Source organism: Spermophilus citellus, assembly GCF_964194105.1.
Source record: "Spermophilus citellus genome assembly, chromosome: 6".
Lineage (NCBI taxonomy): Eukaryota > Metazoa > Chordata > Mammalia > Rodentia > Sciuridae > Spermophilus > Spermophilus citellus.
This window is the reverse complement of record NC_138187.1, coordinates 149717342-149731859: the sequence shown is the minus strand read 5'-3', so window position 1 is coordinate 149731859 and position 14518 is coordinate 149717342. Positions and strand designations below refer to the sequence as shown.

The following is a 14518-nucleotide window of genomic DNA, read 5'->3' as shown; positions in this document are numbered from 1 at the left end:
AAAACTAACTATCAATTTTTAGCAAATTAAAGATTTTAAAAGAAAGGGCCCACATGATATAAAAAGGAGAGATACAGAGGAAAACCTACACCTAAAGTTATAGTAATTCTTTTCAAAATTTCTCCTTGTCTTTGATATTCATACTCCTTCAGAAAGAAAGAGAAGACCACATATAAAGGCACTGAAATAAAAATGATATCACTTTGTGTGTATGTGTGTGTGCGTGTGGTACTAGGGACGGAACCCAGGGCCTTGCACACACTAGGCAAGTGCACTACCACTAAGCTGCATCCCCAGCACTTGCTGTCATATTTAAAAAATTTGCTTAAGAAGACAATGAGTGCTTACTTTAGCAGCACCTATACTAAAATTGGATCATGAAGCGTTTCATGTATTTAATTAACAATATTTCAATTTTCCCAATTCTTTGTGTATATAGTATTAAACAAAGTGCTTCTAAATGAAAGAATAATAAACATTTCAAACCCAGTTTAAAAAGAAAAAGACAAAAGAGCTGTATTTTCAAAACTTCACTCAAACATGAAAGCACAATAAAGATACTGTTAGGCATAATCCCTCAGCAGTTATTAAACACAAGAGTTTGGGCTGAAATGCAATTATCCCTTGGTATGTGCAGGAGACTGGTTTCAGGACTCCTGGTAGATACCAAATCCAAGGATGCCCAAGTACCTTACATAAATCGGTGTAGTATTTACATACAACTTATGCCCATCCTCCCATTTACTCTAAATTGTCTTTAGATTACTTATAATACCTAATGTGATATAAATATTAAGAAAATGGTTATTATACCATATTGTTTAGAGGATGATGACAAGAAAAATAAGACTTTATATGTTTGGTACAGATATAATTTTTTTCCAGATATTTTCAATTCACAATTGGTTGAATCTGCGAAGGCAGAACGCACAGATACGGAAAGCTGACTCTACTTTTTGTTTTTTGGGGGGTATGGGGATTGAACTCGGGGTCACTCACCACTGAGCGACATCCCCAGTCCTATTTTATATTTTATTTAGAGACAGAATCTCACTGAATTGCTTAGGGCCTTGCTTTTGCTGAGGCTGGCTTTGCACTCCTGATACTCCTGCCTCAGCTTCGGATTACAGGCCTGCGCCAACATGCCCAGCCTGACTCTACTTAAATAAGAAGAGAGATAAACCCAGATGTTGATAGGAAGAGAGAAAGAGAGAACTCCAAGACTAAAAGAAAAAAAGAAACAAAGGGATGGGAGAACATACTAAAGTTTATGTTTTCAGGAGGCAAATGCAGGCATCAATGAAAAACAAAAGGATTCAAATGAAAAATAGAAGAGAGACATACTGAAATAATATTAACATAGTATAAAGAATGTTGAAATATGTTAAAATATCAAATATGTAAATGGACTAAAATTAACAATTACGAGACAAAGACAAAACAGATTTAAAGATATATATTTTTACCAAAGACACACTTATAGCATAAATACCTGCAAAGACTGAACATAAAAGAATGGAAAAAGACTTATTAGGCAAATGCTATGCAAGATAAAGCTGATGTAGTTACTACCAGACAAAATACACTTTCAGACAGAGTATTATTAGAAATGGACAGGGTCACTATATAATGTTAAAAGGTTTAACTAAGAAGAGAAAGCAATTTAAAATGAATGCACTCAACCGAATATGTAAAGCAAAATCCAAAACTATAAAAAGAGCATTGTTGGAAATTTACCTAATTTTCTTCATGATTAATAGATCAAGCAAACAGAAAATCACTAGGATGTACACACTATTATTAGTAACTGAGCAAACTAACATACATAGGGTTCTAATCTGACAACTGGAAAAATTACAATTTCTCTTAAGCATATGTGGAACATTTATAAAAACTGACTATGTTCTAGGCCAAAAAGAATACTTCAACAAGTTTCAAAGGATAGGTGTCACATAGACCATAAACATCATACATGTAGCGTACAGACCACTGAACTGTAACTATTATAAAATTTTTAAAAATATCTCCCTATATTTGTAAAGTGGAAAACACTGCTAAAAATTCTAAGAAAGTAGAAATCTGTGAGAAGTAGTTTTACCTCTCATTACAAACACAAATCAACTCCAGATGGCTTAAGAATTTCAATGTCAATAATATAACTTAAAAACTTCTAATACTTAAATATCTTATGAACCTCTGATTAGTAAGAGAGTCCTAAACAGGACAAAAAAGTATTGATCATAAAATTACAGATTGATAAGTACAACTATATTAAAAATTTAAAAGAACTTAAAGTCAAAGTTGTGAATCATAAACTGGAAGAAAATGTATGTGATACACACAACTGACAAAGAATTAATATTAAGAATATATAAAAAACTTTTACAAATAATTCTTTTACAAAAGCACACACGAACCCAAAAGAAATGGAAAAAGTACAAGACCATACAATTTAAAAAATAAGGAAACATACATGACCAATAAATATGAAGTATTCAGCATCATTAGTGATTAAGAAAATGTAAACTAAACCATAACAGGATGTTATTTAGAAACTTATTTGTATGGCAAATACTTTAAAATCTAACAATATACAATATACAATGTTGGAGGGCATGTCAATTCACAGGTAATCTTATAAAGTGATGAAATAACTGTAAAAAACAATTGGACATTATCTCCTGAAGCAGAACATTAACTTATCTTCTGACTTAAAAAATTCCACTCCTAGGTACATGGCCAAGAGAAACTCTTAAGACATGTACAACTGGAGTAAACAACAAAAATATTCACAACACTATTGCTCATAATAGCAAAATTCTATAAGCAAATGCCCATGATGGATTTAGTAATTCAATAAATTATCAAACAGCAATTAAAAAATTATAACTCCATGCAACAATATGCATGAATCTGAGTAATGTAATATTAAGTGAAAAAAGTCTCATAGGGGCATCAAATATGACATCCTTTAATAAAATTTAAAATAAAACAAACTACACATTTTTAAGAATACATGTAGATTTAATAAAATTTAATTAAAAGGAAATTAAGAGAACAATCAACATAAAGATGATGACTACTTCAGGTGGAAGGAGGCAAAGGTGTGGAGTTACAAAGGTGGGGAGAATCAAGGACCATGTACAATAGTATATTATCAAGTAAGTTGCTGTTGTAATGGTTCATTAGTGGGTATTTATTATAAAAAAATGATTAAATAAAATGGGTCATGTATGGACCAATGATAAGTGTCATGTCATAAGTCAAGAATTATGACCAATTCAAAATTAATTATGATTAATTAATTTATACAAGAGGCTTAAATTAGGTTTAAAAAAAAAAAAAGGAGAAAAAATGCAGAATTTTGAAGCCTATATTCAGTTTTCTTTCAGAAACCATTCAGATAAAACTTAGGAAAATTTTTATGATACTGAAAAGATAATAGTTTTATTTTAATGTTTAATAAGCAATTATATAACATAATTTTACTTATTTAAATATAGGCAATTATTTTTTATTTTATACAGAAACAAGATAAGCCCTGTGGAACATAGAGAATTATATAAAAAAAGATAATCTCATTAGGAACATTCTAGTATATTTCCATTCTTTGATGTTTATTTTATAGGGGCATTTTTTTCATTTAATTTTATTTTCTTATTGGTGTATCTCATCTATACATAATGGTGGGTTTCATTGTTACATATCTGCATATACATAAAAACACAATTTGGTTAATTTCACTACCAAATACACCCCCACCCTTCCCTCCTTCCCCCACCCCCACTCTAATGGTTATCCTTCTAATTCCATGGCATTATAGGGCTGTTTTATAAATATAAAATTATATTCTTTATACAATCATATCCTATGTGTTCATATAACATTGCAATGTTTATTTCCTTACTTCTAATTCAACATTCATATAAAATAATTTTCTTAGCTATTCTTTCTCCAGTGTTAAAAATAACTATATGATGAACATCTTTGGGGACAATTTTCTATAGTTCTTATTATGCTAAATTAAAGAAGTAAAATTATTGATCAAAAGGACTAAGATCACATTAATGTGCACTTCATAGTAAATGTAGTGTGCCAAGGAGGCACTGTTCTAAATGCTTTACATTAACTCATTTAGTCCTCACGATCAATCCGTAAAGTGCTACTATTATCCCCATTTTACAGATATGGGGATGTTAATATGGAGAGGCACACAGAAGTTAAACAACTTACCTCTGATTACACAGCCTCAATTCCAAAAATATGACTCCAGAGTCCATGTTCTTAGCTACTATGCTACACTTTATTTCCAGAGGTAGGAAAAAAAAACCATGAAGGACTGATAACATTAAATATGTCCACTAAGCTATACCTTGATGTGAGATGGCTGAGGTATCCAGATCCTGTAGTCCTCAAATAAATTAATTCTAGTGTTTCATCTATACCCTATACCTACAATGCCATACCTATAAAGGCATGAAACAGAATATTATACAAAGATTATTTGAAAAAATGAAATCCTTTATTTCCCAACTATTATGAGGACATGAAGGTTTGACTTTTAAAAGCCCAAGTTACATACCTTTCCGCACCCAATCTCCAGTATGAATATTGATAGTCACACCCACTAAATTACTACTTCGCTGTCTTTTTTCCCATAGAAAATCAAGAGCTTTTCTTGCATATTCCTAAAATTTAAAAAGAAAAGCAAACTTGAAGAACTGCATGCCTTTGGAAAAAAGGAAACAAACAAAAATCAAAGGCCCACAGGATATTTTAAGAATTAAGTAAAATTCTTAAGCTAACCATTTATAATATAAACGTCTTTGAAGTCGTATCTTGGCTCTTTTTCAGTCAGTCTATTTAAGGACTCTGAAAATGCTTTTTAGTGGCAGTGATCCCACTTTGAGATCACCCAATTTCATTTAAACTTATAGTACACCTTCACAACACACATGTATCATTAAATTATATTAATGGCTGGCATATTAAATGCACTTGTTAAAATAATTTCTGTCACTTAAATGATCTAAGGAGTATCTAACCTCCTTAGATTCTTTATTGGAAGAGAATTTTAAAGTTGGAATGCTATCTTTGAAAGAGTCATTTCAGAACCTCTCTCTTTGTGGGGGAAGGAAGTACTGGGGATTGAACCCAGGGGTGTTCTACCAATGATCTACATCCCTATCCCTTTTTATTTTGAGACAGGGTCTTGCCAAGTTACCCAGGCTGGGTTCCAACTTGAAATCCTCCTCCCTCTGCCTGGATTAGAGGTGTGTACCACAGTGCTCTGCTATATCCTACTTTAAATGACACATGACATCATTAGTAAAAAGTTAGTAAATTAACTAGGTTTCTGAACATTTATTTGGTTTTACCAAACTTACAACCTTATGACAGCTTTTTATGTTTTCATTTTTAACTACTGAATATGAAATTAAAATGATTTCTGATTAAATTCTTAGTGTGGGATAAAAATGTTAGAAAATATAAAAGCAAAGGGCATGTATAGGTGAAGTTAATTTCAGAACACAAGCCTAATAGAAGTACCACTATAAAAGAAAAAAATCATTAAACCAATCTGCCACTTTGTATATTTAAGAATAGAGTGTAAAGCAGGGCGTGGTGGCTCATGACTGTTAATCCCAGCAGCTTGGGAGGCTGAGGCAAGAAGAATGCAAGTTCAAAGCCAACCTCAGCAACTTAATGAGGCCTTAAGCAACTTAGTGAGACCCTGTCTCAAAATAAAGTACAAAATAGGCTGGGGATGTGGCTTAGTGATTAGAGAGCCCCTTGGTTCAATTCCCAGTCCAAAATAACAACAACAACAACAACAACAACAACAAAAAGACCCAGTGAAATAGAAAACTTAACCCAAGTTTAAAATGGAACTCTAGGACACTAATACAAGAACTCAGACCTTTTCATAGGTTAGACCAAGGTTGGCAAACTTTTTCTGACAAGGGCTTAACAGTAATTATTTCAGGCATTATATGCCATGTTGTCACTGATCAAAATTCTCAACTCTGTTACTGTAACACAAAGCAGTCATAGGCCAAAATAATTAAGCATGACTGTGTTCTAATAAAACTTTTTTAAAAAAAATACAAAAATAGAGAGGGTTGGGCATATAGCTCAGTGGTAGAGCAATTGGTGAGCATGTGCTAGACTCTGGATTCAATCTCCAATATCATTACTTTAAAAAAAAAAAAAAAGCAGGTAGTGGCTAGATTTGGTCCACAGGCCAGTTTACCTATTATATCAATGCTCTGTCCATCAATTGCATCAGGTTGCTTCTCTGAAAATCAATTACTGTATATTCAAGAAGTTTTTAAAAAATCATGATTTTCAATAGATTTAGTTATAAACACAAACAAGCCCAGTGGAAAGAGCATGAACTCTGAATTCAGAAAGAGATGGATTCTAATTCCAACTGCATTCATTCACCCACTAGCTCTATAGGTCTCTTATCCTCTCTTAGCCTTATTTTCCTCACCTTTAAATTCATCAACATCTCTGAGTTTGTGGCTCATATTTAAAAGTATGCAATAGTATTTAAACTTTTTAATGAAGGGAAAACATTAATCAACAAGGTATGGAATAAGATTTTTTAAAGGTTACCTGTTCCACCATGATAAATGTGTCCTTAAGACATCTGAACATACAGACACACACATACACAAAAAGATCATTTCACTTGTTTTATTTATAGTCTGATCCAGTGCCTATAATGCTGGTATGCATTTCTTATTTCTGTTTTGTCCATGTGTACCATTTGCTGAATTTTAAAAAACTCACCTAAGTCATATGTTTGAAAAAGAGGGTGCTTTATGTAACTTTTGCACTCCAGTGACAGGCTTACATAATTAGCTTTTCAAAAAGAGAGAGAGACAGAGACAGAGACATAGCTACACCACAACAAACTATGTGGATGTTAAGTCTTCTAGATAATAAGTAATATTTCCCTTGGAGTAAATACATTTATGGATCAGACTCTCAATCATGACTTAAATGCAAAAATTTCACTATGGTTTTAGCAGAGTAGTGAAGGTTTCCAAAATGCAACTGACTGTTCAGAAGTCTAACAAAACAGACATAGTATTTCATATAAGACATTTGTATTAAGGAGCCATGAAATATTTTTTAAAAAATTTTTTTTAGTTGTTGATGGACCTTTATTTTATTTGCTTATTTATATGTGGTGTTAGGAATTAAACCAAGTGCCCCACATGTGAGGCAAGTGCTCTGCTGCTGAGCTACAACTCCAGCCCAAGGAACCATGAAATATTTATATAATATAGCTAAACAATCTTCTAAGAACAAAACTAAACTTTTACTTTGTAGTTTGTGAACAAAATACAGAGTGATATTTAACATAATTGCTTCGCAATGACTTTGATGTTTTCAATAATTAAAAACTATGTAATAGAATTAGATGAAAAGTTCATCAAAATAACATTTATCCTCCAACTGATAATCTTAAAACTTAACCAAAGGAAAACAAATATGAAAAGAGCTATGCCCAAAACCCAGGAGATCAAAGACCATGAAAAGCAAACCTCAAATATTGTTGCTCCTGTGAATCGACTTAAAGCAGCAAACTCAAGGATCAAGGTACCTGCACATGCTGTACAGGTATCTGTCTCAGTTCCCGTGCGAGCTTCGGGTTTTCTGATGCCAAACTTTAAATTGATCTATTATAGAACCAGAAGACTATAATTAGCAACTATCAAGAGATATTAGATTTTTTGATAAGAAATTACCTTTTTATCAAATCATGAAAAATAGTTCATGAAATAACTGATCACTGAGATTTACTCTGATGAGCTTTGTGACTTTCTAATTAATGTCTAAGGAAATACATTCTAAGCACATAATATACATGTGCCATTTTCTACAAAATTAGCAAGAAGGATTCAATCTTTCTTTTATTTTATTTTTTAGCTTATGGGAATCCTATTGTTGACATTTGGTTTAGAAGCTGGTAGGCTCCTGTCCTCTTGACTAGGCCTCCAGTGCCTGATGTAGAGCAGGCACTGGTAATGGTGTCCAATTATTAGTGTAGATGTTAGAAACAAAAAGCTTATTGCCCTACTTACTTGAAGGCTTAAGACAAAAAGATATAAAAGTATTAATAAACTTTTATATTTAGAAGGAATCTGAACCTGGTTCTTCCTGATCTTGAGTTCCTGAAAAATCACAAAGTGGTTTTTGAAAAGGATACTTTTTTATTGAAAAGTAAAACAATAAATTACCTACACTAAATTTATCTACATTATCTCTTTGCTATCCTGGAAAATCCTTAAAACATGTACAAATCATAACAGAATTTCTATTAACCCTGTATTTTAGGACATGATCATTATTCGACCTTAGGAGTAAGACCTTATCTGAAAAGTGGACAAGTTGCTTTCAATTAACTTTAAAGAAATGGCAATATGTAGTGTGGATAAGCTTTAAAGGTCAGTTTAAAAAATGTCCAGCAGCTCTTACAACAGCATTTCTGTCTAGCAAATTCTTTTGGGTTAAAAACAGTAACACAAATTTTATCAATTATGTATGATACCTAAGACAGAATGGTTACACAAATTTTCATAGGCAAAAGCAGTTATTTACTAAGTATGTAGAAGGAAGGATAGAAAGACATTTTCTTCTGTAGTCTCTTTTTTTAAAAAAGTTTAAAAAATCTTCTTGAGATTTAAGAAAATGTTACTTTGTTTACTATAATGCTCATGTTATCTTCTATTACAATTCCATGCTTGCTTTTCATATTATGGTAAAAGTAAAGAAATGCTAGATTCCTCAAAATACAGCACCTCTATTTATAACAAAAACTAAAAATATTCACTAAAAATAAACTGAATTAAGTAAATATCTATATATTGTTTAAAAATAGTTTAAAATTGCTTCTAATTTTAATAAGTTGAAAGTGAATCAACAAAAAATTTAACCAATAAGCATATAGATTCACATTAAAGAGATTCTATTTTTTTCCTCATTAAACTGGTTAAAAAAAAAATGATAACATACAGTGTTGGCCCCAGCACCATGGCACATGCACTTTTATGTAAAACTGAAAAAGTACAGAAGAAACTTTCCGGGAAGCAATTGGGCAATTAAGTAATTCCTCTTCTAGTAATTTAGCTTAAATAAAAAATGTAGTCTCTTTTTTTTTTTAACAGATTTAAGAATGTTTTTACACATGTAAGAATGTTCACAGGAAAACCTATTTAAAATATCAAAAACTGGAAACTTAAATTGAAGCTCATTTCTAGGCTTTTTCATTAAAGAAAAAAGTGCTGATCTTAACCCACTAAAATTAATGGATAAGTAATGGGATGTGTACTCTAATTTGAAAAGCACTAGCCTTTAACATGCTATATGTCTACCTAGTCAAAGATGGCTTTTTTTCTTTCTTTTTTTTTTTTGGTGGGGTGGGTACTAGGGAATGAACTCAAGAGCACCAAGTCCTATTTTGTATTTTATTTAGAGACAGGATCTCACTGAATTGCTTGGCACTCACTTTTGTTACAAAGATAATTTCTTGATGGAGAAAACAGCCTTACTGATTTATACTGGTAGAGAAGTAACGCCAAGTAATAGATAAAGTAGGCCTAAAAATATGGACTGAAAAAAAAAAAACCCAAGCATTTCAGGGGAACCTAGACTGCTTTGGTTGAGGTGGAAAAATGATTCCACTGGGGTATGGTACTATAAGAGAATGCCAAAAAGTCTACTGTCTAACTGTGAAGAGTTCTAAATGATAAAGAACACTTAATAGGGACGATGAATGAGCGAAACTTTTAAGTTATGCTTTAGTAATATTAATTTTTCAAGTGCTCTGGATCATAAACCAAAGAGAAAGGAGTAGGATAGGTATTTATGGAAGTTTAGGGAAAAAATTATATTTGCTTCAACAGTATAGCTGCAATAAGAAAAGGGAAAAAGTGATAGAGCTTGGTAATGCCTGAGGTATCTGACTTTGATAAAAAGAAGAAAATAACAGTGCTAATAAAGAATGAAGAAAATCAGAAGAGACAGCTCTTTCCATCTTCAATGACCTCCTTCCCTCTGCTTTAAATAAAAAATTCTCTCAGAGGAAAAATCAAATAAAAAATTCCCACAATGACTCTATTGCCAGCATTCCTTTAACTACCAACACAGAAGAAACCCCCAAATAAGTGGTCCACATGTACTTTCTACCTACTTTGGATTCTTCTTTCCCTTTTAATTTACCCTACTACAACCTTCAAGGTTCTGTTTGTACTTGATTCTCCTCAAGTTTTCTAGGATGGCGTGTGTGTGTGTGTGTGTGTGTGTGTGTGTGTGTTACTAGGAATTTAACCAAGGGTGCTTCACACATGCCAGGTGAGTACTCTACCACTCAGTCCCCCACCTCTTTTTTTTTTTTTTTTTTTTTTTTTTGAGGCCCTGTATTACTAATTTGCCCAGAATGGCCTTGAACCTGGGATCCTCCTGGCTCAGCCTTCCAAGTAGCATTATCTGGGATTATAGGAGTGTTGCCATCATGATTGGTGAACATCTCCTTTATAAGTTCCCATTTTTGGATTTTATAATACTATTTATATTTATATATTTATAATACTATTCACCAGCTCTACCTCCTCCTCATTCCTCTGTCTGTCCCCTCTTCTCTCTGGTCTTTTCCTTTGGAGAATAATACCTACCTGCTCTCAGTGCTTTGACCATAACTTCAGCACAAACAATTCTGGCTCAAGGTTTAGTCTAGCATATATTTCTTCCTTCTTCAGCATAATCCAAATTGTTATACATAGACACAGCAAAGCTTAAACTAATCTAATTCTCACATCACTCAAATGTAAGTTAATTGAAATGTCAATATAAATTTGTTATATAGCTTTGAAGCATTTTTTTCCAGTGCTAATAAAGAATGAAACCATTGAGAAACAATGGCTCTGATCAAAAAAACATTTAAATGTTTTGTAAAACAACAAAGTATACAAAGACTGTTATACATATTTAGGATTACTTACTCTTGGGTAAGGAAGGCCACTGGTAGTATTGAAAGCTGGTAAAAGTTTGTAACCCAATTGCTTTGCCATTTGCAGAAGTTCATCATTGTACCACTGCATGTATTCACCTTTTTCTTTCAGCATGATTGCCAGTGAGTGTCCACCCAAAAGACCCCTGTGATCACAGAGATGAAATATTATCCACCTCTTACAGACACTTAAACATACCACCTAAAAATGTGTGAGCATTTTGTTATCAACAAGTAAACATAAGTAAGGAAAGACCATAGAAGACCTTAATTCTTTACTGGCTACTTATGTTATGGCAAACTATTAGAATTACATAGCCAACATCAGATATTCTATGTTATTGTAAAGTGTTTGGCATTTTTAAATACACTAAATTTTCTTAAAACAAAGAACATCCTAGACATCACATCTAACAAACGTGACAAATTAATCTTAACAAATTGCAAACTTAAAAATTTATCACCATAACATTTTAAAAATAAAAACCTCCTACTCCAGTAAGTGTAAAAGATTCATAAACTCTGAAAAGCTACATTACCACTCATATTTAATTGAAGAGTAGACTTATTTGAACAAAAGGAAATGAGGTACAATAAAAGTAATTATTAAATATAAAAATTTACTAATGTTGAAATAAATGACTAAATCTTATAATTACACATTTTAAAAAACATTTTAGTTGTATGTGGACACAAGATCTTTATTTTTATGTGGTGCTGAGGATCGAACCCAGGGCCTCACGCATCCGAGGCAAGCGCTCCACCACTGAGCTACAACCACAGCCCATAATTACACATTTTTAAGCACCCCAAGATCATTTCACATTGTTTAGTTGAAAGGCAATCCTATAAATTTGAATTTATTCGGCTTCGTTGAGAGGTGCATGGCTAAGTTTAACCAACTATGGAAGCTAGTGAAAAAACTAGTGACATAGCTAATACGACCTATGTCCAACCTTCTGTTGCTCTTTACATAGGAATACCTCTGATTTGAAGCTACCACTCCAAAACCAGCTGCTGTCTGTGACCAATATAAAGCAAGGTTTTCCTAACTCTGTGGGACAATACTCCAGTTTTTTAACATAAGAAACTACTTCCTTACCTTTGATCCATAAGCAATTTACCCTAAGCTTCTCAATTACTAAAATTAAAGCATTGTTGGCTTAAGTACTCACCCCAGAACTCTGATGTTTGTTTCAAAGACAGAAACAACGACATCATTATCTAAATTAACATCTCTTAAAACTTTTCTCACAGCTTCCTCAAATTCTTTAGTTTTATTTAATACCTAGAAGAAGAAAATTACAAAATGAAGTTCTTTTCTACAAAGTGAAAGACAAATATTCTCAGAATGAGCTACTAAAAGCAACTTAGAATACTTTAAAATGCAAAAAAGTGGCATATATAATAATTAATATTTCCCTTAAGTGTATTATAAAAATGTAATATCTCAAACTAAAAAAACTTAAATGCCTAATTACATAGCCTCTTTATACCTTTCTTTTTTAGACATACTGAAGTATCTTTTTTTTTTTTAGTTGTAGTTGGACACAATACCTTTATTTATTTATTTATTTTAATGTGGTGCTGAGGATCAAACCCAGGGCCTCGTACATGCTAGGCAAGTGCTCTACCCCTGAGCCACAACTCCAGCCCCATACTGAAGCATCTTTAGAACTTTAAAACAATCATTAGCAAAACTGATACTAGTTTCTTAGTACATGTTGGGCATCTCTAAGCCAAAAACTGGAAATCTGAGCATTTTTGAGTTTTCAAGGTTATACTGGCATTACTCAAAATGTTTCTGATTTTGGATCATTTCAGATTTTTGGGTCAGGGATCCAAAAAAGTAAAGGCTATTACAGCATACCAAAATACAAAAACTGAAATCTCTAACACTTCTGGTCCCATGTATTTCAGGAAACCACCTCCCCTCATAAATATGTGTGTTCTCTCTCTCTCTCTCTCACTACACATACACACATGAAAAACCTATGACCTCATGAGGTGAACTTTACTGGGATTGGTTTCCAAGTCAAAAACCAAACAAACCACCCATCCTATATACCAAACACCATCTTAAACAGCAGTTTACTCTCAGAAGAAAGTACTTTCTTTAACTGACTGATCCTAAGTGTACACCTGCCATTATTATCCCATGGTCGTCCTGTTCATTAAGGAAGCTGTGTAACAATACAGCTCATAGGCTCTCAGTTTGATCCCCAGCACCAAGAAAAAAGCAGGTCCTGATCAGAATTCTGGTTCTTTCACTTACTACCTGCGATCCAAGTCAAGTTCCTTTAACCTCTGAGCCTGTTCCTTCACCTAGAAAAAGAAGAAATGCCTACTCCTATGGTTGCTTTCTTAAATGAGATAATGTGTTTCAACTGCTTTTAGCAAAGTGTCTGAATACTAAGTCTTAACATCAAGTGTCTAACCTCATTACTATTATCACCACGTAGGTCTAAAATTCTGACTAAACAACTCTGTGGATTCTTGCATGAGCTCTATCACATAGCTCACTGTTATTACACAGGCTGTTTTGATCTTTCAGTCTAAATTAAGGCTGCATGACTAGATGTTATTTAGAGACTAGACGCATTAGAAGTGTTCTTCCTTTACTTGACTGTTCAATATTTTTGTTTTAGAGTTTGTTTTTTTTTTAACTTGACCTGATACTTTCACAAAAAATTCTAATTCAGGTTTAAGACATTCCATAAGATTATGTGCCTAATTTCAAGTAAAAGTAAATCAGAGGCAAGTTCTAAGTACTAAGTCTTTTCAATCTCAAAATCCATGTAAACTCTGCAGCAATAAAAGTAGATACAAATGGTCCTGGTCCCCTCACTTGTGGAATGAAACACAACAGTTCTACCCTCCCCACCCTCCAAACACATACATTTTAGTATCCAGTTTCTAATCCCATCTCACCTTCTCCCTAGTGTATCTCCTGAGTTTTTTTTTCTGTCACTCTTCTTACAAATCTCCTTCCACATGTGTTCTCTAACTGAATAACGTTTCCCTCTTCTCTCCAATATCAAACTAACCAACAATAGTACAATATCATGTGTTTCAAATGAGAATAAAAGGGGACAGAGAGTTATCTCTGTATATAATTAGCTAGGAAATTTGTTTTAAAACAGCTCCAATAGTTTCTTAATCTTCTAGCTGATAACAAAAGGACAATCCAGATCTCATCCTTTCCCCCATGATCTTTAATCTGTTTCAATTTTTTTTTTACAGATTTCATGGTAATGTTGAATTTAAAGGCACCCTTAACATTTCACTGTTTGACTCTATGACAATCAATAGAAACTAGATACCTGGTATTTTGAATAGTTTAAATTTGAAGATCAAATTATGGCAACAGAAATTCTACTTAACATATTATGGTATGACAAAAATAAAAATGGTAGAGCTGTATACACTGTTACAGTGATACATCCTACTAATATTTTCAAACTGTTAAATCACCAAATGAAAAATTAATCACAG

General features: G+C 32.7%; 1 protein-coding gene across 3 annotated transcripts in view; it reads right to left on the bottom strand.

The window, feature by feature from the left end:
- The window catches only part of EDEM3 (ER degradation enhancing alpha-mannosidase like protein 3), a 73278-nt gene that overhangs the window by 36303 nt on the left and 22457 nt on the right, over positions 1-14518 (bottom strand). For 2 of the 3 annotated variants that reach the window (XM_081299033.1, XM_081299034.1), the window contains exons 5-8: positions 12199-12311; positions 11016-11169; positions 7560-7694; positions 4583-4688 (exon numbers count right to left, since the gene is read on the bottom strand). In XM_081299033.1, the coding sequence (XP_081155159.1) occupies positions 4583-4688; positions 7560-7694; positions 11016-11169; positions 12199-12311 (508 nt within the window). The remainder of the gene's footprint in view (positions 1-4582; positions 4689-7559; positions 7695-11015; positions 11170-12198; positions 12312-14518) is intronic. The other variant, XM_081299035.1, reaches the window with a different exon arrangement.